Raw genomic sequence first — 20,580 nt, 5'->3', positions numbered from 1 at the left:
CCTTTGTTGTCAGCCAGAAACAGTACCGGCTAGGCAGGTGGCCATATTTATTTCTGGCAGTTGCAGAGGAGCTGAAGCCATTTGCAGCCATGATTAGTGCTGGTACGGTAGATCACGGCCTTGGGCGTCCCCAACTAACGTCATGGTTCTTCTTGCTGATCCTACCTATCCCAGTTTTAAACCGGTGGTTCCAGGGTTCTTCCAGCCTCTCTCAGTCCCCCGCCCCGAAACTGGGTAGGTCTAAAGAGAAGATCGAGAAAAGACCCGGAAGTGGTGAGGACCTTCAAGCACGTGATGAGGGACCGACAGGTGCTGTCACGTGATCCGTCATTCCTGAGTGCGGAATGTTTAGGTGCTCTTAAAGGTACAGGCTGCAGGGCCCCCTGCTTTAGAGGGGGCGGGGGCAGAGTCCGACGGGTGGGGCGTGGTGGGGCGTACGAGGGCGCAAGATGGAGGCTGGGGTTAGGGCCGTGGCTCTTAGAGGCGCCAGTGCAGCGGAGAAGCCGGAGCTGGGACCGGCAATGGGACGTTGATCCCTCTCACCTGTCGTAGACCCTCATCCGCCTCATCGGAGCCAACTCTGAACTCTCGCTGACTCTGGACCCCTCGGGGGACCTGAACTTGATGCCATGGGAGGCTGTGCGGGGCGGCGCCTTTCGGATTCGGAGGGTGAGTATTTCTGCCCACCCTCACGGGATTGACTTCCTCGGTCCCGGGAGAACGCCCGTTGGCCCATCGTGCACCTGAGGGGGGGGTGGGGGTCAGGCCCTCTTCTTTTCCCCCTTCCAGGAGAGGAGGCCAATCCGGCACTTAGGCCCCCGCCGCAGGACCGTCAGGGGACCCATTGGAAGAACGCGGTGGGCTTCTGGTGAGTGGCCTGAATAGGGTGGGAAGAGGGAAGCAACAAGAGGGGTGAGAAAAGAGAGTTGAGCTTCCAAAAAGGAGCTGAATCCACAAAATATTTACTGAACCGCTTGGTTTGCCCTGAGGCCGTGTGTAAATTTCCCAAATTTCGCTCATTCCCTTATCACCTTCCCCTTTGGGCCAGCTTCTCATATGACCTGCAGGGATCTTTTCTTCATGTTTTTACTCCAACCAACTCAGCCTTTATTTTATTTTTTCATGAAAATAATATCTATTCAAATTCAGAATTCGTGTCTCTGAAATTTTCTGTGTGACCGTTTCTGAGATGAATATCAGTAACAAATCATTTAATTTCTAGACAAATCTCAATGTCATCGGTTATCTTCTTGATTTTAGTTTCTCTGAATTTCCGTTTCCTCAGCTGTAAAATGGGATAATAGCAGGCGCCTTGCCATGTTGTGAGGATTTTATTTTATTTTATTAATTTTTATTGGAGTATAGTTGCTTTACTATGTGGTGTTAGCCTCCACTGCACAACAAAATGAATCAGACATACACATACAGATATCCCCTCCCTTTCGGACTTCCCTTCTATTTAGGTTACCACAGTGCATTAGGTAGAGTTCCCTGTGCTATACAGTATGTTCCCATCTGTTGTCTATTTGTACATAGTATCAATAATGTATATGTGTCAATCCCAGTCTCCCAGTTCCTGCCTCCCCACCCCTTTCCCCCTTGGTATCCATACATCTGTTCTCTACGTCTATGTCTCCATTTCTGCTTTGCAAATAAGATCACCTATACCATTTTTCTAGATCCCATATACATGCGTTATTATATGATACTTGCTTTTCTCTTTCTGACTTAACTTCACCCTGTATGACACTTTCTAGGTCTATCCACATCTCTACAGATGACCCAATTTCGTTCCTTTTTATGGCTGAGTAATATTCCATTGTAATTATGTACCACATTTTCTTTATCCATTCCTCCATTGATGGACATTTAGGTAGCTTCCATGTCCTGGCTATTGTAAATAGTGCTGCTATGAACATTGGGGTGCATGTGTTTTTTTTGAATGATGGTCTTTTCTGGGTATATGCCCAGTAGAGGGATTGCTGGGTCATACGGTAGTTCCATTTTTAGTTTTTTAAGGAACCTCCATACTGTTTTACATAGTGGCTGTATCAATTTACACTCCCACCAACAGGGTATGAGGGTTCCCTTTTCTCCACACCCTCTCCAGCATTTACTGTTTGTAGATTTTTTGATGATGGCCATTCTGACCGGTGTGAGGTTATACCTCACTGTAGTTTTGATTTGCATTTCTCTAATAATTAGTGATGTTGAGCATTGTTTCATGTGTTTGGGCCATCTGTATGTCTTCTTTGGAGAAATGTCTATTTAGGTCTTCTGCCCATTTTTTGACTGGGTTGTTTGTTTTTTTGATATTGAGCTGTATGAGCTGCTTGTATATTTTGGAGAGCCAACTCAGCCTTTAAATTTGTAAATACATGTACTTTTTAAAAGAAAACTGTAAATCACTACTCTGGATGGAAAGCCAGTATTTTCCTAATGCACATTTAAATAAATGCATCACTACCTTTTAAAAGTCATCCATCTACCTCCTAAAATAATTCGAATACTGAGCTTTGGGAAATACTTCTAGCACTAACCTAAACATCAAGGACTTGGGTAACAGATTGGGTTGGAAGTGAGGCTCTCTCTCTGAGCCTCAGTTTCTCAGCAGTAATATGGGAAGAGCAGCAGTACCACTTCAGAGGCTTGTGAAAAGGACACATGATATCCTGGGGCTGGGTCCTGTTCCCTTCCCATCACTGATGGCAGCTCTGGGAGATGAGAATAAGTGAACCAGATCCTTCATAGATCATGTAGGGTATTATCTTGTTTTGATCTCTACAGCACTCTGTGAGATAGTCAGGAGAGACGTTTGAATCCTCATTGTACACATGAGTAGACTGAGGCCACTCAAGTAGGAAGTGGCGGACTTGGGACCTGAACATAGTCCTTTGGATTTCAAGCCCCCAGCATCTTTCTACCATACCACAGTCAGAGACAGTGGATCAGTGGATGAGAAATGCCCCGGGAACTGAATCATGGTGGGAGCTTGGAGGAGAGAGTCATCAAGGATAACTTCCTTCTCTTCCTGGGAGAGGTCTCAGAGATTAGATATGAACCTAAGTTTGTTGTCCCAAAGCCTGTATTTCTAACCTTCTCACTAAATGGGGATGGGGTCTGGCGACAGAGAAAAAAGAAGGCACAGGAAAGGGGGAGGTTTGGTGCTAGGACTGTGGATAGATTGTATATAATTATATGTCTGTTCTTCTATGTCAATTATATCTCAATAAAACTGGGGGGTGGGGGGATCTGTCCTGCTCACTCCAGGCTCCTGGGCCTCTGCAACAACTTCTCTTACGTGGTGATGCTCAGTGCTGCCCACGACATCCTCAGTCACCAGAGAGCACCTGGGAACCAGAGCCATGTAAGTGACCCTCTCTACCACCACCACGATGTTTAGTCCCTATGGGAAGATGAGGGACTCACCCTTGGGCAGAAACCCACTTGAAAAGTTCATGGAATGAGGTGGCTAAGGGGTGGGGCGAGATGGCTAAAGTTCCCAGACCTGAGAACAGGAAGCGTCTTTAAGAATCAATTTGTTCTTGTAAAGCAATTGCAAGCTCAAACGTTGGCCGGGTGGGACTATAGTCTAAGGCATGTTTTTTTGTTTTTTTTAATTAATTAATGGCTGCGTTGGGTCCTCGTTGCTGTGCACGGGCTTCTCATTGCAGCGGCTTCTGTTGTTGCGGAGCACAGGCTCTAGGTGCGCGGGCTTCAGCAGCTGTGGCTTGAAGGCTCCAGGGCACAGACTCAGTAGTTGTGGCGCACGGGCTCAGCTGCTCCGCGGCATGTGGGATCCTCCCGGACCAGGGCTCGAACCCGTGTCCCCTGCACTGGCAGGCGGACTCTTAACCACTGCGCCACCAGGGAAGCCCTGAGGCATGGTTTTTTAACTCCAGCACTGTTGATGTTTTGGGCTGGATAATTCTTTGTTGTGTGACTTTCCTGTGCATTGTAGGATGTTTAGCAGCATCTCTGGCCTCTGCCCACTGGATGACAATAGCATATCCCTCAGCCTCCAGTTGTGACAACCAAGAATGTCTCCAGACATTGCCAAATGTTCCCTGAAGGGTATAATCATCTCTGATTGAGAACCTCTTGTCTATGATGAGCTGGAGGATGCAGGCCCAAGGGGAACAGCTACCACCTTGCAGGTCCAACAGGGAATTTGGTCCAAGAATAGATTTTTCTGGAAACCCAAATTTTTTAAATGGAAGTTCCCGAGTGTGTTACCCAAATAAAGTCACTTACAAGGCCATCTTTGGTGTGTGGACCATTAGTTTGAGACTTCTATGGAAACCTCCCCTTCCCCCTTGTGCACATAGAGGAACTGAGGTCTTAAGAAGCCAGTGCTAACCCAAGGCCATCCTTCAAGTTAGAGCAGAGCTGGGAATGGAGCCCGGCCCTGTTTGTCTGCCCTCCTGCCTCCCTGGGTGAAAGACTTTCTTGTCTCCCATCAGGTGGACCCAGACCCAACACCCACCTCCCATAATAGCTCATCTCGATTTGACTGCAATTCTGTCTCCACAGCTGTGAGTACCCATCTGGTCCTCCTTTACCCTTACTCTGGGTCTGTAGACCCCACCCACACCCCCTCAGCACCCAGCTGGTACTATCATGACTCCACTAATTAAGACGGCCATTTACTGAGCCCTTTCTGTGTGCAGTGTATATTAGCTTATTGAATCCATACAACAGTACTGAGTTAGGCTCTGTAATCATCCCCGTTTTCCGAATAAGGAGACTGAAGCTCAGAGAATGTGAATACCTTGACCCACAGCTAAGGAGAGGCAGACCTGGGACTGGAACTCAGATCTGTGTGACTTCAGAGCCTGTGTTTGTAGCAGTCTAATGGGCTGGTTTCTATCTTTCCTTGGCCACTTGGTTGGGAGGGTTGTCCCTGGGAAAGTCTGGGGTCTCACTCTGTTCTCCTGTCCCAGGCGGTGCTCCTGGCAGACATCCTTCCCACCCTCGTCATCAAATTGCTGGCTCCTCTTGGCCTTCATCTGCTGCCCTACAGGTCTGGGTGGAGGTGGCGGGAGGAAAGGCAGGTGGGATCTGACAGTGGGGAGGCTGGGAGGGCAGAGGAGGTGGCGAGAGGGCTGGGGAGCTGAGAATGGCAGCTGACCGTCCCCCCCGGCCCATATCTCCCTTCAGCCCCCGGGTGCTCACCAGTGGGGTTTGTGCTGCTGGAAGCTTCATCCTGGTTGCCTTTTCTCATTCGGTGGGAATCAGCCTGTGTGGTGAGTGTGAGGTTTTGTGTCAGGTGGGGGGTTCAAAGGAACTACAACAGAGCATTGGTGGGGGTAATCTCCTCAGCTTCCCAGAGGAGAGGGATTATTTTTGTAACCCCCGAGAAGCATGCTAAGACTGTCACAATAGGGAACGGGAGGTGAGGTCGATTTGGAGGGGTAGGCGGTGGGGAAGATGGGAGGAAATGGACAGATCAGATGGAGATCAAGATGAGCAGTCCCAAGCGTCTGTGATGGAGGTGGAGGAGGCATCAAAGATGAGTTCTTGGGAATTCCCTGGCGGTCCAGTGGTTAGAACTCGCTGCTTTCACTGCCGTGGCCTGGGGTCAACCTCTGATCGAGGAACTAAGATCCCGCAAGCCTTGCGGTGCGGCCAAAGAAAAGAATGAATTCTTACTCCTGATTTGATAATTGGGCGGATGGAGGTACCATTCCCTATGAGAGGACATGCAGAGGAAGGGGTTGGTTCTACTTCAGATCTGGAGCCCAGCCTATCCAAGGGATCTGTGTTTAGCCCCTCTGTGCAGATGCAGAGGAGGCTGTGGCCACACCCCTTAGGGAATTGAGGCTATTGGGGAAAGGCTAGGTAGGTATGGCCGTGCTTGTCCTTCTCCAGGTGTGGTCTTGGCTAGCATCTCTTCAGGTCTGGGGGAGGTCACCTTCCTCTCACTCACCGCCTTCTACCCCAGGTAAGCAGGCAGAGCAGGGAGTGAGGGGAGGGGTTCCCACTGCTGGCTTTGGTCCTTCTTACGGCTACTGTGTTCTCCTTCTCAGGGCTGTGATCTCCTGGTGGTCCTCAGGCACTGGCGGAGCAGGGCTGCTGGGGGCACTGTCCTACCTGGGCCTCACCCAGGCTGGCCTCTCTCCCCAGCACACCCTGCTGTCCATGCTGGGTATACCCGCACTGCTGCTGGCCAGGTAAGCGGCCTGGGCTGGGAGGAAGAGGGATTCGAGGAGAGAGAACTTGCACGATCCCAATCTTCAGATCCCTACAGCCATGTGGGGGGATGTGGGTTCTGGACTCCAATAGGCCCGAGTCTGAGTTCTGGGCTGTCACTTGTTAACTGTGTTGTATGGGACGAGTTACTTTACGTCTCTGACCCTCAGTTTTCCCATATTTCAAATGATGGTGGCTTTCCTTGCTTCCCCGTGCGGTGACATGCGTGAAGCATTCATTACAGTGTGGTTCCTACAATGAGGGGGCAAGGACAGACTCTGTTCATTTTGTGTGTATTTTCATGTGAATTAGGAAAAGTTTCAATTGGTCGACCAAACCTGTGATTTCACAGATTATCGCTTAGGATAAGGCCGTGTAGAAAAAGTGAATCAATTGAAAGGGAAATATTAAATAAAAAATATTATACACAGAGGGAATGTGGATATGGCAAATGTCATGAAGGCAAAACATAAGTGACCAAACTTTGGAAACTTCTGGCCTAGCACAAAATGAACACGTGATAAATGGTAGCTAGAGCGATTATTAGAAAAACAACAACAAGAAAACAGGGCTGACACGCTTGGCGTGAGCCAGGAATCAAAACGAGGGCCCATGGATTAGAAACAACAAGGAGATACATTTCAGTTCCAGAGAAGGAAGCATTTTTGCGCAGTTGGAGTTCTCTGGCCAAGGATGGAGGGCCTTGGCGGAGAGGAGGAATGAGGGGGGCTGCCCTGGGAAGAAGTGGCCTTTCCAGCCTGACAGAGGCTCTTCAATCTTCTTTTCATTCTTCCCACTTCCAGCTATTTCTTGTTGCTCACGTCTCCTGGGCCCCAGGACCCTGGAGGGGAAGGGGAGGCAGACACGGCAGCCCGGCAGCCCCTGATAAACAGCGAGGCCCCAGAGTGGAAGCCAGGTAGGAGACACAGTGACCGTCAGAGCGGTCACTTTCTCTGAGTTTCTGCCTTTTCCTCTCTACTGTGGGCAGTCAGAAGAGGGAGTGGATAGGCGTGCTGGTTATGGTGAGAGCCGACCACATTCATCTACTCAGGAAATACTCACTGAGTACTGACTATGTGTTATACCATTCATAAACAAATAACAGAATCTGAAGCACGTTGTTTTCACACGTTGATAAGTACTAGAAGAACATAACAGAGTGATGTGCTTAGAAATGACAGATGGGGGGACTTGCCTGGTGGTCCAGTGGTTAGGACTCTGAGCTTCCACTGCAGGGGGCACGGGTTTGATCCCTGGTTGGGGAACTAAGATCCCACATGCCGTGCAGTGTGGCCAAAAAAAAAAAAAAAAAAGCAAGAAATGACAGATGGGGGAGGAAAGGGGTTCTATTTAGAGAAGGTGGTCAGTGAAGGCCTTTTTGAGGACATCTCATTGGGCTGAAATATGAATGACAAGGAGTCAGCCCTGTGCACATCCAGGTGAACAGGTTTCAGGTAGAGGGAAGAGCAAGTGCTAAGGCCCTGTGGTGGGAATGAGCTTGGGTGTTCAAAACCAGAAAGAAGGGCCCACTGTGGCTGGGTAGGGGTGTACCGCCATCAGGCTGTACAAGAACCATGAAGAAGTCTCATCTAGTTACTTTTTTTTTAATCATGGTAAAGTATCCATACCATGAAGTTTACCAATTTAACCATTTTTAATTGTACAGTCCAGTGGCGTATGTGCTTTCACACTCCTGTGTTGGCTGGCTGATTCTTGCACACCAGCACCCCTTTTCTGAGTCAGTGTGCCGACCTCACCTGCCCTTCTCTCCCTGCCCCCCTGCAGGCTCCAGCTCACACCTGTCCCTTCAGGAAAGGTGGACCGTGTTTAAGGTACGGACGGTGGCTCTGGCGTGTCCCCTGCGGCCAGTGTTCATCTCCCAGCCTCCCGCTTATGTCTCCTGACCCTTCCAGGGCCTGCTGCGCTACATCGTCCCCTTGGTGCTGGTTTACTTTGCTGAGTATTTCATCAACCAGGGACTTGTGAGTGAGGGCTGCCGGGAGGGGTGTGGAAATAGTGATGAGGGTGGGGACCCACACATCCCCGTCCATCTCCCCCATCTGGTCCTTGCTGCAGTTTGAACTCCTCTTCTTCCGGAACACGTTCCTGAGTCACGCTCAGCAATACCGCTGGTGAGAAGACTGAGGGTGGGTGGCAGCATGGCAGTGGGCTGGGGGGCGGGCCTTTGATGGTAAGGACTGGGGTTGGGAGGGGCTGCCCTGCCGAGTAGGCACCAGAGGGGCTTCCTCTTACTCGCCGCCCCCTTGAAGGTACCAGATGCTGTACCAGGCCGGCGTCTTTGCCTCCCGCTCTTCTCTCCGCTGCTGTCACATCCGCCACACATGGGCCCTGGCCTTGCTACAGGTACTGAGCCCCTGGCCCTCGCTCTTCACCTGCCTTGGCTCCCAGCTTCCCTAGGCCCCGATGCTTCCCTCCCTCAGCAGGGGTTATTGATTGCATACCGTCATGTTCTAAGCACGGGGAACAGAGGCCAGCAGGGATCTGTGTAAAATGAGTGGCCTCAGGAGCCGGGCAAACCTGGATGCAGATCCCAGCTTCTGTACTCGGTAGCTGTGTGATTTAGGGCAGGTCCCGGAACTCATCTGAGCCTCAGTTTCCTCATGTATAAATCAGGCATGGTTGTAAGAAATAGAAATGCGAAGAATGAAAGAACAAGAATCTGTATTGTGTCTTAATCAGCTAGAAGCACTTATTTAATGATTATTTGCCCAAGCCTCATGCAGAGAGGCAGACTTTCAAATAATGTTTCCAACGATAAGAAAATGTTCAGTTCTTTTATTCTGGGTGGTTAATTACAATAGAATCAGTGACATTGGAGTCAACAGGTTATTTATCTCAAGGCTGGTGAGCAAATTCATGGCGAAGGTCATGTAAGTGATTAAGCTTTAAATGAACGAAAATACCTACAACAGTCTAACAAAAGGAGTTTTACTTAACCAGCATTCATGTTTCATTGTCACATGTCTACGGCCACTGAAGGTAACTATTAAAAAAACTTCAACTCTTTTTTTTTGGAAAGAGAACATGATTTTAAACATTCACGTCTTCTTACTTGTTTCTAAATGTCAGAGTTCTCGGTGGTCAGACTTGAAAACACTTTAAAACAAGTCATTGGCAACCTCCAAATTATTCTCAGTGACTCTAATATCCCTCTGGGCCATAATCTTGGGACCAGACGGGCATATAAAAAATTGCCTTTAGGGCTTCCCTGGTGGCGCAGCGGTTGAGAGCCCGCCTGCCGATGCAGGGGACACGGGTTCGTGCCCCGGTCCGGGAAGATCCCACATGCCGCGGAGCGGCTGGACCCGTGAGCCATGGCCGCTGAGCCTGCCTGTCCGGAGCCTGTGCTCCGCAACGGGAGAGGCCACAGCAGTGAGAGGCCCACGTACCGCAAAAAAAAAAAAAAAAAAAAAAAGGAAAAAATCGCCTTTAAAATAAAGCTTCAACCCTTATAGGAAAGTTTTTTGCCCTTTTCAATAATTCAATTCTGTGATAACAATATAGAGAATTATGGTAGATGACACTTTAATGTTATGTCAACAGCAGGCAGATATCCTCTAACTTCCTTCCTTATTTGCCTGAGCAGGACTGCCACCCCAGAGCTTTGTACCCACCAAGTCCCAGATTGTATCAACAATTCTTTTTTTTTTTTTGACCGCACCACACGGCATTTGTGTTCTTAGTCCCCCGACCAGGGATCGAACCCATGCCCCCTGCAGTGGAAGCACGGAGTCTTAACCACTAGACCGCCAGGGAAGTCCCTGTATCAACAATTCTTAACTCAGGGTTCTACATTAGATGCCACTGAAATGTGTAGCTTATGATTTTAGCTATAATTTTAACCAAGGTTGCTTCATAGAATTAGCAGCTTATAATCATTTAATTCCATTACAGAAAGTGTCTGGCCTAATGCTCCAGATGAAAGCATCTGCAGTGTTTCTAGGGTCATATTAGTATTACCAGGGTGTGTTCTTTTAAATGCAGATCTCTGAGCCCACCTCACTCTTCCTGAATTAGAACCTCTGAGGGCAAGGCCTGTGTAGGTAACAAGATCCGCAAGTGATCTGTGTGTACATTAAGCATGTGAACCACTGGGGTGGCCTACACGCTGGGGACGCAACCCTGTGCACTGAGGACCGGGACAGTGGGATCCCCTGAAGGACTGGGGCACAGAGAAAGGGACCTACACCCTTGGGTGGGGTCAGTGAGCCTTCTTAGAAGGCGTGGGGACATCTAAGCCACGGTTTCTCAACCTTGGTGTTATTGCATTCCGGGCTGGATCCTTCTTTGCTGTGACGCTGTCCTGTGAGCTGTGGGATGTTGAGCAGCGTCCCTGGCCTCTGCCCACTGCATGCCCGTAACACCCTCCCTTCCCGGTTGTAACAACCAGGAACATCTCCAGATGTTGCCAAATGTCCCCTAGGCAGCAAAGTCACGCCTAGTTGAGAACCTCTGGTCTCACCATAGCCTCAGTTTGATAAAATAGAGGGGAACTTCTCCATTCAGGAAGACTCTGGGAGGAGGAATGAGATCATAGGAGTGAGAGTGACCCTGATCCAAGCTGAGCTGTGAACGGTGGTGACGAGGGGCGCCCAAGTGGGGGAAGGTGGGATAGCATCACGGGCAGAAGGAGTGACACGGGCAAAGGGAGGAGGGGAGGAGACCCCCAAGGTCTAGGATGCTGGGATGCAGTAGGGAGAAGGCCTACCCCAGATCCCAGGATCTGGTAGGCCAGCTGGGTGTTGGGATTTGATCCAGGCCTGTCAGCCCTCATCCTCATCAGCATCTCTCAGAACCGGGGCCCGCTGGACGGGATGTCACCTCCCTTCCTGCCCACCTCTGGTCCCAGGCTCAGCCCTCCCCTCCACCTGCACCCACAGTGCCTCAACCTGGCCTTCCTGCTGGCGGACGTGTGGCTGAGCTTCCTGCCAAGCATCTACCTCGTCTTCCTGATCATTCTGTATGAGGGACTCCTGGGGGGCGCGGCCTATGTGAACACCTTTCACAACATTGCCCTGGAGGTCAGCACCAGTCGGTCGAGGGCTGTGGGTGGGTGGCCTCTCTGGGAAAGTGCCAGGCAGAGGTAGCTAGGACTGAAGCCTCACCCCTGCTCCCCACCCTCCCCAGACCAGCAGTGAGCACCGGGAGTTTGCCATGGCAACCACCTGTATCTCGGACACCTTGGGGATCTCGCTGTCAGGGCTCCTGGCCCTGCCTCTGCACGACTTCCTCTGCCAGCTCTCCTGACACTCTGACTCCTTGGAGCATAGGACACAGTGACCTGGGCCCACACTGACAGGCGGGCAGGTCGGACCGACCCCAGGCCCACGGCCCAGAGCCCACCCGTGAGCTCTGCCCCCAGCCATCCCTACACGGCTGGGATGTAGAAAAGTGCTGAGGTCCTGTTCCCCTTTGCTGGAGGGGCAGCGGCTTTCTTCCACTCCCAAGCTGCTTTCGGGGAATTTCTTTGCATTATGCCTTCAGAATAAATGCCTATTTTATCAATTGACTCTTGTGCCATTTTTCTCTCTGAAAAAACATTTTCTTCTATTATAAAAGCAGGAAGCTCACTTTGGAATATATACAGGAGCGTGTAAAGAAAGTCTTTCAGCAAATTGTCTAGTCTTTGAGGCTTTGCTTATTTGTTAATTCCTTTATTCCTTTACTCATTCATTCACTGTGTGGGACAATCTGTATGCATTTTTTCCCCAACACGTAAGTTTCCAAACTTACAGAGAAGTTGAAAGAACTTACACAATGATTATTGATGTAGGTACCACCTGGGTTCTACAATGAATGTTTTGTTCAACTTTTTTTTTTTTTTTTTTTTGCGGTACGCGGGCCTCTCACTGCTGTGGCCTCTTCCGCTGCGGAGCACAGGCTCTGGACGTGCAGGCTCAGCCGCCATGGCTCACGGGCCCAGCCGCTCCACGGCACGTGGGATCCTCCCAGGCGGGGGCACGAACCCGTGTCCCGTGCATCGGCAGGCAGACTCCCAACCACTGCGCCACCAGGGAAGCCCAGTTCAACTTATTTTTGTGATGCATTTCAAAGTAGGAGGTTGACTGCAATACACCTCCCTCTAAATGCTTCAGCATGCACATTTTTACCTAGAATCCAGTCTATTTTACAAGTCCCTTTTTTAAAAAATTTATTTATTTTTGGCTGCGTTGGGTCTTCGTTGCTGCACGCGCAGGCTTTCTCTAATTGTGGCGAGCGGGGGCTACTCTTCGTTGTGGTGCGAGGGCTTCTCATTGTGGCTTCTCTTGTTGCGGAGCATGGGCTGTAGGCGCTCGGGCTTCAGTAGTTGCAGCACACGGGCTCAGCAGTAGTTGCGGCTCGTGGGCTCTAGGGCGTGCGGGCTTCAGTAGTTGTGGCGCACAGGCTCAGCTGCTCCATGGCATGTGGGAAGTCCCAACAGTACCTTAAAAAAGGACTTGTAGAGGGACTTCCCTGGTGGCACAGTGGTTAAGAGTCCACCTGCCAATGCAGGGGACACGGGTTCGAGCCCTGATCCAGAAAGATCCCACGTGCCGCAGAGCAACTACACCCGTGCGCCACAACTACCGAGCCTGCGCTCTAGTGCCTGTGAGCCACAACTACTGAGCCCACGTGCCACAACTACTGAAGCCCACGTGCCTAGAGCCTGTGCTCTGCAACAAGAGAAGCCACCGCAATGAGAAGCCCACGCACTGCAGCGAAGAGTAGCCCCTGCTCTCCACAACTAGAGAAAGCCCGCATGCAGCAACGAAGACCCAACACAGCCAAAAATAAATAAATTAATTAATTAAAAAAATAAGGTACTATTTATATACAGTAAAATACACAAATCGTTATATATTTTTAAAGTAACTGAGGTTGGCTTAGCAGTATTTCCCATACTTCACTGTTAACCGTCTCTACCATATTTGCGATATCTGTGCATAACAGTACATTTATTAAGATTTTTTGGGAATTCCCTTGGCGGTCCAGTGGTTAGGACTCTGTGCTTCCACGGCAGGGGGCACAGGTTCCGTCGGGGAATTAAGATCCCATGTGGTGCAGCTAAAAAAAAAATTTTTTTTTCATTAAAGGGAATTTCCTGGTGGTCCAGTGGTTAGGACTTAGCACTCTCACTGCTGAGGGCCTGGGTTTAATCCCTGGTCAGGGAACTAAGTTCTCACAAGCCTCACAGCATGGCCAAATAAATACTTTTCATTAACGCAACTAATTTTTAATAAAATTCACTCATTTTAAAGGGAAACGATGTTACAATTGAAATCATGAGTTTGGAATGCTAGTTATATATATTTTTTCTATGACACATTAAAATAAATACATAGGACTTCCCTGGTGGTCCAGTGGTTAACACTCTGAGCTCCCAACGCAGGGGGTCCGGGCTAGATTCCTGATCAGGGAACTAGATCCTGCAGGCCACAACTAAGACCTGGCGCAGCCAAATAAATAAATATTTAAAAAAAATACATAGCTGTTGGAGGGTAAAATGAACATTCAGGTACTACCGCCTGAGGCCACCTCATCTCTACCAGTAATGCTTGTGGCCCACACTCAGGGGAAGTGCTGACACAGTGCTTGATAGCAGGGGCTTTGGCAGTGGAGAAACCTGGTTTTGGGGTCCCAACTCTGCTATTCAGTAGCTCTATGATCTTAGGCAAGTCTCTCCATCTCTCTGCACCTTAATTTCTTGACGTGTCACTTGGGAATAACAATAGTATCAACACAGCATAAGGTGGTTGTGGAAATTACATGAGCTCCTGGGAAACCATAGCACTCAGTATATGTTAGCTTAGATCATGCTATGGTTTGAATCCTGCCTTTACATTTTACATTGCCTTATGCCAGTGGTTCTCAAACTTTAGTGTGCACCAGAGGGCTTGTTAAAGCACAGATTGCTGGACTTCCCTGGTGGTGCAGTGGTTGAGAATCCGCCTGCCAATGCAGGGGACATGGGTTCGATCCCTGGTCCAGGAAGATCCCACATGCTGCGGAGCAACTAAACCCATGCGCCACAACTGCTGAGGCTGGACGCCACAAATACTGAGCCCGCGCACCTAGAGCTCGTGCTCTGCAAGAAGAGAAGCAACCGCAGTGAGAAGGCCGTGCACCACAATGAAGAGTAGCCCCTACTCACTGCAACTAGAGAAAGCCCACGTGCAGCAATGAAGACCCAGTGCAGCCAAAAATAAACTAATAAAATAAATAAATAAATAAAAAAGTACAGATTGCTGGGTTCATATCCAAAATATATAAAGAAATCATACAATCCAATAGCAAAAAAAGGAAATAATCCAATTTAAAAATGGGCAAAGGAACTGCATAGATGTTTCTCCAAAGAAATACGAAAGGCCAACAGGCCAACAGGTACTTGAAAAGATGTTCAACAGCACTATTCATGGGAGTTCCTTGGTGGCCTAGTGGTTAGGATTCGGGGCTTTCACTGCCATGCCTGGGTTCAATCCCTGGTCGGGGAACTGATATCCCGCAAGCTGAGTGGCACGGCCAACTAGTCATTAGGGAAATGCAAATCAAAACCACAATGAGATGTCACCTCACACCTCTTAGATTAGCCATCATCAAAAAGACCAGAGGTAACAAATGCTGGCATGGTTGTACAGAAAAGGGAACACTTGGGCACTGTTGGTGGGATTGTAAATTTGCACAGCCACTATGGAAAACAGTATAGAAGATCCTCAAAAAATTAAAAGAACTACCATATGATGCAGACATTCCACTTCTGCAAATATATCCAAAGGAAACAAAAACACTAATTTGAAAAGATATCTGCACCCCTATGTACGCAGCGACATTATTTACAATAGCCAAGACATGGAAACAACCTAAGTGTCCATTGATGGATGAATGATGAAGAAGTTGTGGAATATATATATATATATAATGGAATATTATTCAGCCGTTAAAAATGAGGAAATTCTACCATTTGCAACTACATGGATGAAGCTTAAAGGCATTATAGTAAGTGAAATAAGTCAGATAGATAAGGACAAATACTGTATGATTTCACTTACATGTGGAATAAAAAAAGAACAAAACTTTTTTTTTTTTGGCTACACCACTCAGCTTGTGGGATCTTAGTTCCCCATCCAGGGCTTGAACATAGGCCACAGCAGTGAATGCACTAATTTATGATCCACGAACATAGGATGTCTTTCTGCTTATTTAGATCTTTATTTTCTTTCAACAATGCTTTGTAGTTTTCATCGTATATATTTGCACCTCTTTTGTTAAATTTATACCTAAGTATTTTATTCTTTTTGTTGCTTTTGTACATGGAATTACTTTCCTAATTTCCTTTTTGGATTCTTCATTACAAGTGTCTAGAAATACAATTGATTTTTTTTTAAATACAATTGATTTTTGTCTATTGATCTTTTTTTTTTTTTTTTGCTGTACGCGGGCCTCTCACCGCTGTGGTCTCTTTCGTTGCGGAGCACAGGCTTCGGACGCGCAGGCCCAGCGGCCATGGCCCACGGGCCCAGCTGCTCCACGGCATGCGGGATCCTCCCAGACCAGGGCACGAACCCGTGTCCCCTGCATCGGCAGGCAGACTCTCAACCACTGCGCCACCAGGTAAGCCCTGTCTATTGATCTTTTATGCTCCAACTCTGCTGAACTTGTTATTAGTTCAAATAGGTTTTTGTAGATTCCTTAGGATTTTCTATATACAAGATTATGTCCTCTGCAAACCTTTCTAATCTGGATGCTTTTTATTTCACTTTCTGGCCTAATTGCCTTGACTAGAGCCTCCATTACAACATTAAATAGAAGTGGCAACATTCTTCAATATTCAAATAGAAGTAGACATTCTTGTCTTGTTCCTGATATTAGGGAAAAAGCTTTTAGTCTTTCATCATTAAGTATGATATTAGCTGTGGATTTTTTGTGGATGCCCTTTATCACATGGAGGAAGTTCCCTTCTATTCCTAGTTTGTTAGGTGTTTTGATCATGAAGGGGTTTTCAATATTGTCAACTGCTTTTTTTTTCATCTATTGAAATGATCGTGTGTTTTTTGTCCTTTATTCTATTGATATGGTGTATTAGCGAATTAATATTCATTTTCATATGTAAAGCTGACTTTGCATTTCTGATAAATACCACTTGGTCATGGTCTATGTATTAGATTTTCTAGTATTTTGCTGAGGATTTTTATGCCTCTATTCATAAGAGAAATTGGTCTGAAATTTTCTTTTCTTGTGTCATTTTTGTCTGGTTTTGATACCCAGGCAATGCAGGCCTCAGAGAATGAGTTGGGAAGTGTTCCCTCTACTATTTTTGGGGATGAGTTTGTGAAGAACTGGTGTTAATTCTTTAAATATTTGAGGAATTAACTAGTGAAACGATCTGGATCTGGGCTTTTCTCTGTGGGTACTTTTTGCTGCGTGTGGTTTTTAAGCAGTTGAAATGTGGTTAGTATGCCTGAGAAACTGAACTTTTAATTTCATTTAATATCAATTAATTAGGTTAAATATAATAAGCCACAGATGGTTGTTTTTACAGAACAGGTCTTGAACAGTGGTACTCAGTGGGGTGGTATTGCCCTCTATCGTCATTCTGGAAGTTTGTGGGATTTTGAATCTCACTGTAAATGGAGCAGAACCCTTCAGAGGGTGAGGGCCTAGCCATCCTGCCATGCACAACACGGTCCTGTGTGAAGAGTAATTTTCCTACGCCTGAGTGGCTTTTCACTGTCTCCCCGCAACCCAGACATCTAATTCCATTTTACATGTGAACCCAAAGTATATCTTGCTTGGTTTTAATATATGTAAATTTTCCAGGATTTCAACTATTATGTTCATTGAAGGAAGACTGTACTTCATTTTGTTTGAACATTTACCAAGAGCTTTTTGCTGTATTTGGAAAATCCCCTCACTAAAGGCAACACCCAGTGTCTCATTCACTGTGATTCTAAGTACACATAAAAATGCTAAGTATATATACACATACTTATTTCAAAATATCAAATATGAAGAAAAAAATTCAACGTTTGTTCATATGATAATCGTCATTTCATAAATCCAAACTATGTCATTGCAAATAGGTGCAAATCTCTATTTCTTTATATCTTCTACGGAAATCATGTCTCAACATTTACATATTTAAATGCATATTTTCAATAAAATTTTTTTCCTTTATAAATATACTTAGAGCACAGCAGTATTTACTGAAGCTCAATATACACTTACTCAATGACTCAGCTATCCCACCCAAGAGGATAAGTATTTATGTCCACAAAAAGACTTGTATCAAGATGTTGATAAAAGCTTTATTCACAATAGCCCAAGACTGGAAAGAGCCCAGACCAACAGGAGAATTCATACATTGTGACATAGTCATGCAATTGAAGACTATTCAGCAATCAAAAAAGAAGGAACTTTCAGTTCATGTAACAACATGGATGAATCTTATAGGCTTCTGAAAGTAGCCAAACACTAAAGAGGACATACCTTATAATTCTACTTTTTACATGAAACTCAAGAAAAGGCAAAACTAATAAGATTACGGTAGAAGTCAAAACAGTTGGTGCACTCAGCTGTATATGTCTTCAATATTTATTATTATTATTGTCTTTCAATAATAATAATGAAAAGAACACATTTTTGAACATATACTATGGGAAATGCACTGAAGGGGCTACTAAGACATACAAGATACTATCCTTGTCTTCAAGGAGCTTGGTGGCTATTTGGGAAAATAAAACACACACAAAGTAAAATAAAATAGTGTGTGTCAGAAGTTTATATTATCTATCAATTTCATAAAATGTTTCAAGATATTTGTTTTAAAAGTGGGGCATTGGGTCTGCCCGAGCTGAGGCCTCAGTGGCTGGAGTTGAGTAAGAGAGCATGGTACCCAGGATTTAGTCCCAACGAGGAGTCAACACCACCTCCTTCCCTTCCCCGTGCTCTGTTCTCTGCCTCCTCTCAGTCCACTCACCTTCCAAATTATGATTTATTCCACTGTGGTCAGTATTAGAAAATAAAATTATACATTCAGAAGAGTCTTCTGTGGCTTCTAAATCAGAGGACCTCACTCTGTCACTAGCTTAACCATTTCCTGCTCTTTCAGAGTTTTAGTTTTCTCATTTGTAAAATGAGGTTAGTAATAGCTGCTTTTCCTGCCTACCTACAAGTTTGTTATGAGTTTGACATGCCTTTATGCATTTGAAATTGCTATTCAATTGCCAGTAATGATTATCACCTTTCTGCTTGCTGGTTACATTATTACAGGCACTGGAGAGGAGCAATTTGCTTAGGGCCATGGGACACCCACAATGAACCGGAGATGCCAGACTGATCAAAATTTCATCCAGGGTGTGCTTCTTGCTCTGGAACCATTAAGGACCTCATTAAAATCTAGGCATTAACAAAATTCATCCGTTAAAAACACCCACGTTCTGCTTGGCTCTAGTTACAGAACCTAGTTATACTCACAAAGGAAGACATCCTCGGGGTTTTTTTTACTTTGCTGTCCTCACTCCCATCCATCTCCTTCATAAGACCAAGTTGTGGCAACTCAAACATTGTTAGCGTCTAGCTCTAAAGCAGCAAATCTCCCAATAATTCAGATGGCTGTGAAATAATATTTGGGTTAAAATACAGGCTAGCAGTGTGATCCTGGGCAAGTCACTTGGCCTTTTAGGAGGGCCAAGGAATTCCCTGGCAGTCCAGTGGTTAAGGCTCCATGCTTCCACTGCAGGGGGCCTGGGTTCCATCCCTAGTCAGGGAACTAAGATCCCACAAGCCATGACATATGGCAAAAAAAAAAAAAAAAAAAAGGGTTGGGACAATAATACCCACCTTACAGGGTTGTTGTGAAGATTTAAAAGAGGTATTCATCAACAGGAACACATTTTATATTTCATGATATATAATGATATGATAGTCTGCCATTAAAAAGAATGAGCAGGAAAGAGGGATAAATTTGGAATTTGGAATTAATAGATACACACTACTGTGTATAAAATAGATAATCAACAAGGACCTAGTGTATAGCACAGGGGACTATATTCAATGCCTTGTAATAACCTATAGTGGAAAGGAATCTGAAAAAGAATACCTATTTAGATATACATGTATAACTAAATCACTTTGCTGTATACCTGAAACATTGTAAATCAATTGTACTTCAATTAAAAATAAAATTTAAAAAAAGAATGAGAGGGCTTCCCTGGTGGCGCAGTGGTTAAGAATCCGCCTGCCAATGCAGGGGACACGGGTTTGAGCCCTGGTCCAGGAAGATTCCACATGCCGCGGAACAACTAAGACTGTGAGCCACAACTACTGAGCCTGTGCTCTAGAGCCCATGAGCCACAACTACTGAGCCTGAGTGCCACAACTACTGAAGCCCACGCGCCTAGAGCCCGTGCTAAGCAACAAGAGAAGGCACCCAATGAGAAGCCTGCGCAGCACAACAAAGACCCAATGCAGCCAAAAATAAAAACAAAAAAATAAATTTATTAAAAAAAAAGAATGAGAGATCCATAAGCATTAAAAAATGAGCTGCAAGATATATGAATAATGAAATAAGATGTAGAAGAGCATATAAAATATGACATGATTTGTGTAAGAAATCATGCCATCCCATCTCTCTCTCTAGGTAGACAGAAAGATGGTTATAGATAGACAGATAAATAGTTATCAATAGATCTGTCGACCTGTCTTTCTGTATACATAGATATAGGTATATAAAAGGATATAAATATATGTATGTATGTTCATGTATAAGGATTATATAGATAAGGATATATAGACAGAGATTGATATCCAATATCACACGTAGACATCCAAGAGATAGATAGATCTTTATACAATTCTTACACGTATACATACACCCATATATCTATATCCTTTTATGTATCCATATCTAAATACAGAGAGAGACATCTGGAAAATTATGCCATAAACTGATCATTATATTTGCCCCTAGGGAGAGAAGCTAAGGAACTGGAGATTGGGGTGGAAAGGAGATTTTTTTTCCCCTGTATATTTTTTTGTATCATTTGTATTTTTAATCATGTACAAGTATTATTTTCAAATAAAGAGAGATGATCACATGAAAGGGCCTGGAACATGGTAGGTGCTTTAAAGCTATTTGTGGATGTCCAGTGAACCTTGTTCATTTAACTAGGATGTCCCAAATGTATTTAAGTTTTTTCTTTAAAACAAAAATTGAGGGCCTCCCTGGTGGCGCAGTGGTTGAGAGTCCGCCTGCCGATGCAGGGGACGCAGGTTCGTGCCCCGGTCCGGGAAGATCCCACATGCCGCAGAGCGGCTGGGCCCGTGAGCCACGGCCGCTGAGCCTGCGTGTCTGGAGCCTGTGCTCCGCAACAGGAGAGGCCACAACAGTGA

The 20,580-nt window shown here is 46.2% G+C and overlaps 1 protein-coding gene across 3 annotated transcripts; it reads left to right on the top strand.

The window, feature by feature from the left end:
- Window positions 1-125: 125 nt before the first annotated feature.
- On the top strand, window positions 126-11,722 carry CLN3 (CLN3 lysosomal/endosomal transmembrane protein, battenin). Of its 3 annotated transcripts, XM_079945770.1 has the most exons (16): window positions 126-364; window positions 553-669; window positions 790-868; window positions 3,271-3,367; window positions 4,464-4,535; window positions 4,944-5,023; window positions 5,161-5,246; window positions 5,872-5,944; window positions 6,030-6,173; window positions 6,996-7,108; window positions 7,978-8,024; window positions 8,106-8,174; window positions 8,269-8,324; window positions 8,463-8,556; window positions 11,094-11,234; window positions 11,341-11,722. In XM_079945770.1, the coding sequence occupies exons 2-16, from the start codon at window positions 630-632 to the stop codon at window positions 11,458-11,460; spliced, it is 1,311 nt and encodes a 436-aa protein (XP_079801896.1). In that variant the 5' UTR covers window positions 126-364; window positions 553-629; the 3' UTR covers window positions 11,461-11,722. The 3 variants fall into 3 exon arrangements, with proteins under 3 accessions (XP_079801896.1, XP_079801897.1, XP_079801898.1); XM_079945771.1 differs by lacking the exon at window positions 126-364 and having other exon boundaries at window positions 456-669; XM_079945772.1 differs by lacking the exons at window positions 126-364; window positions 790-868 and having other exon boundaries at window positions 456-669.
- Window positions 11,723-20,580: the final 8,858 nt, after the last annotated feature.

This window comes from Stenella coeruleoalba (genome assembly GCF_951394435.1).
Source record: "Stenella coeruleoalba genome assembly, chromosome: 15".
Taxonomy (NCBI): Eukaryota; Metazoa; Chordata; class Mammalia; order Artiodactyla; family Delphinidae; genus Stenella; species Stenella coeruleoalba.
Note: the sequence above shows the minus strand (reverse complement) of the source record. Positions and strands in the feature narration are given on the sequence as shown.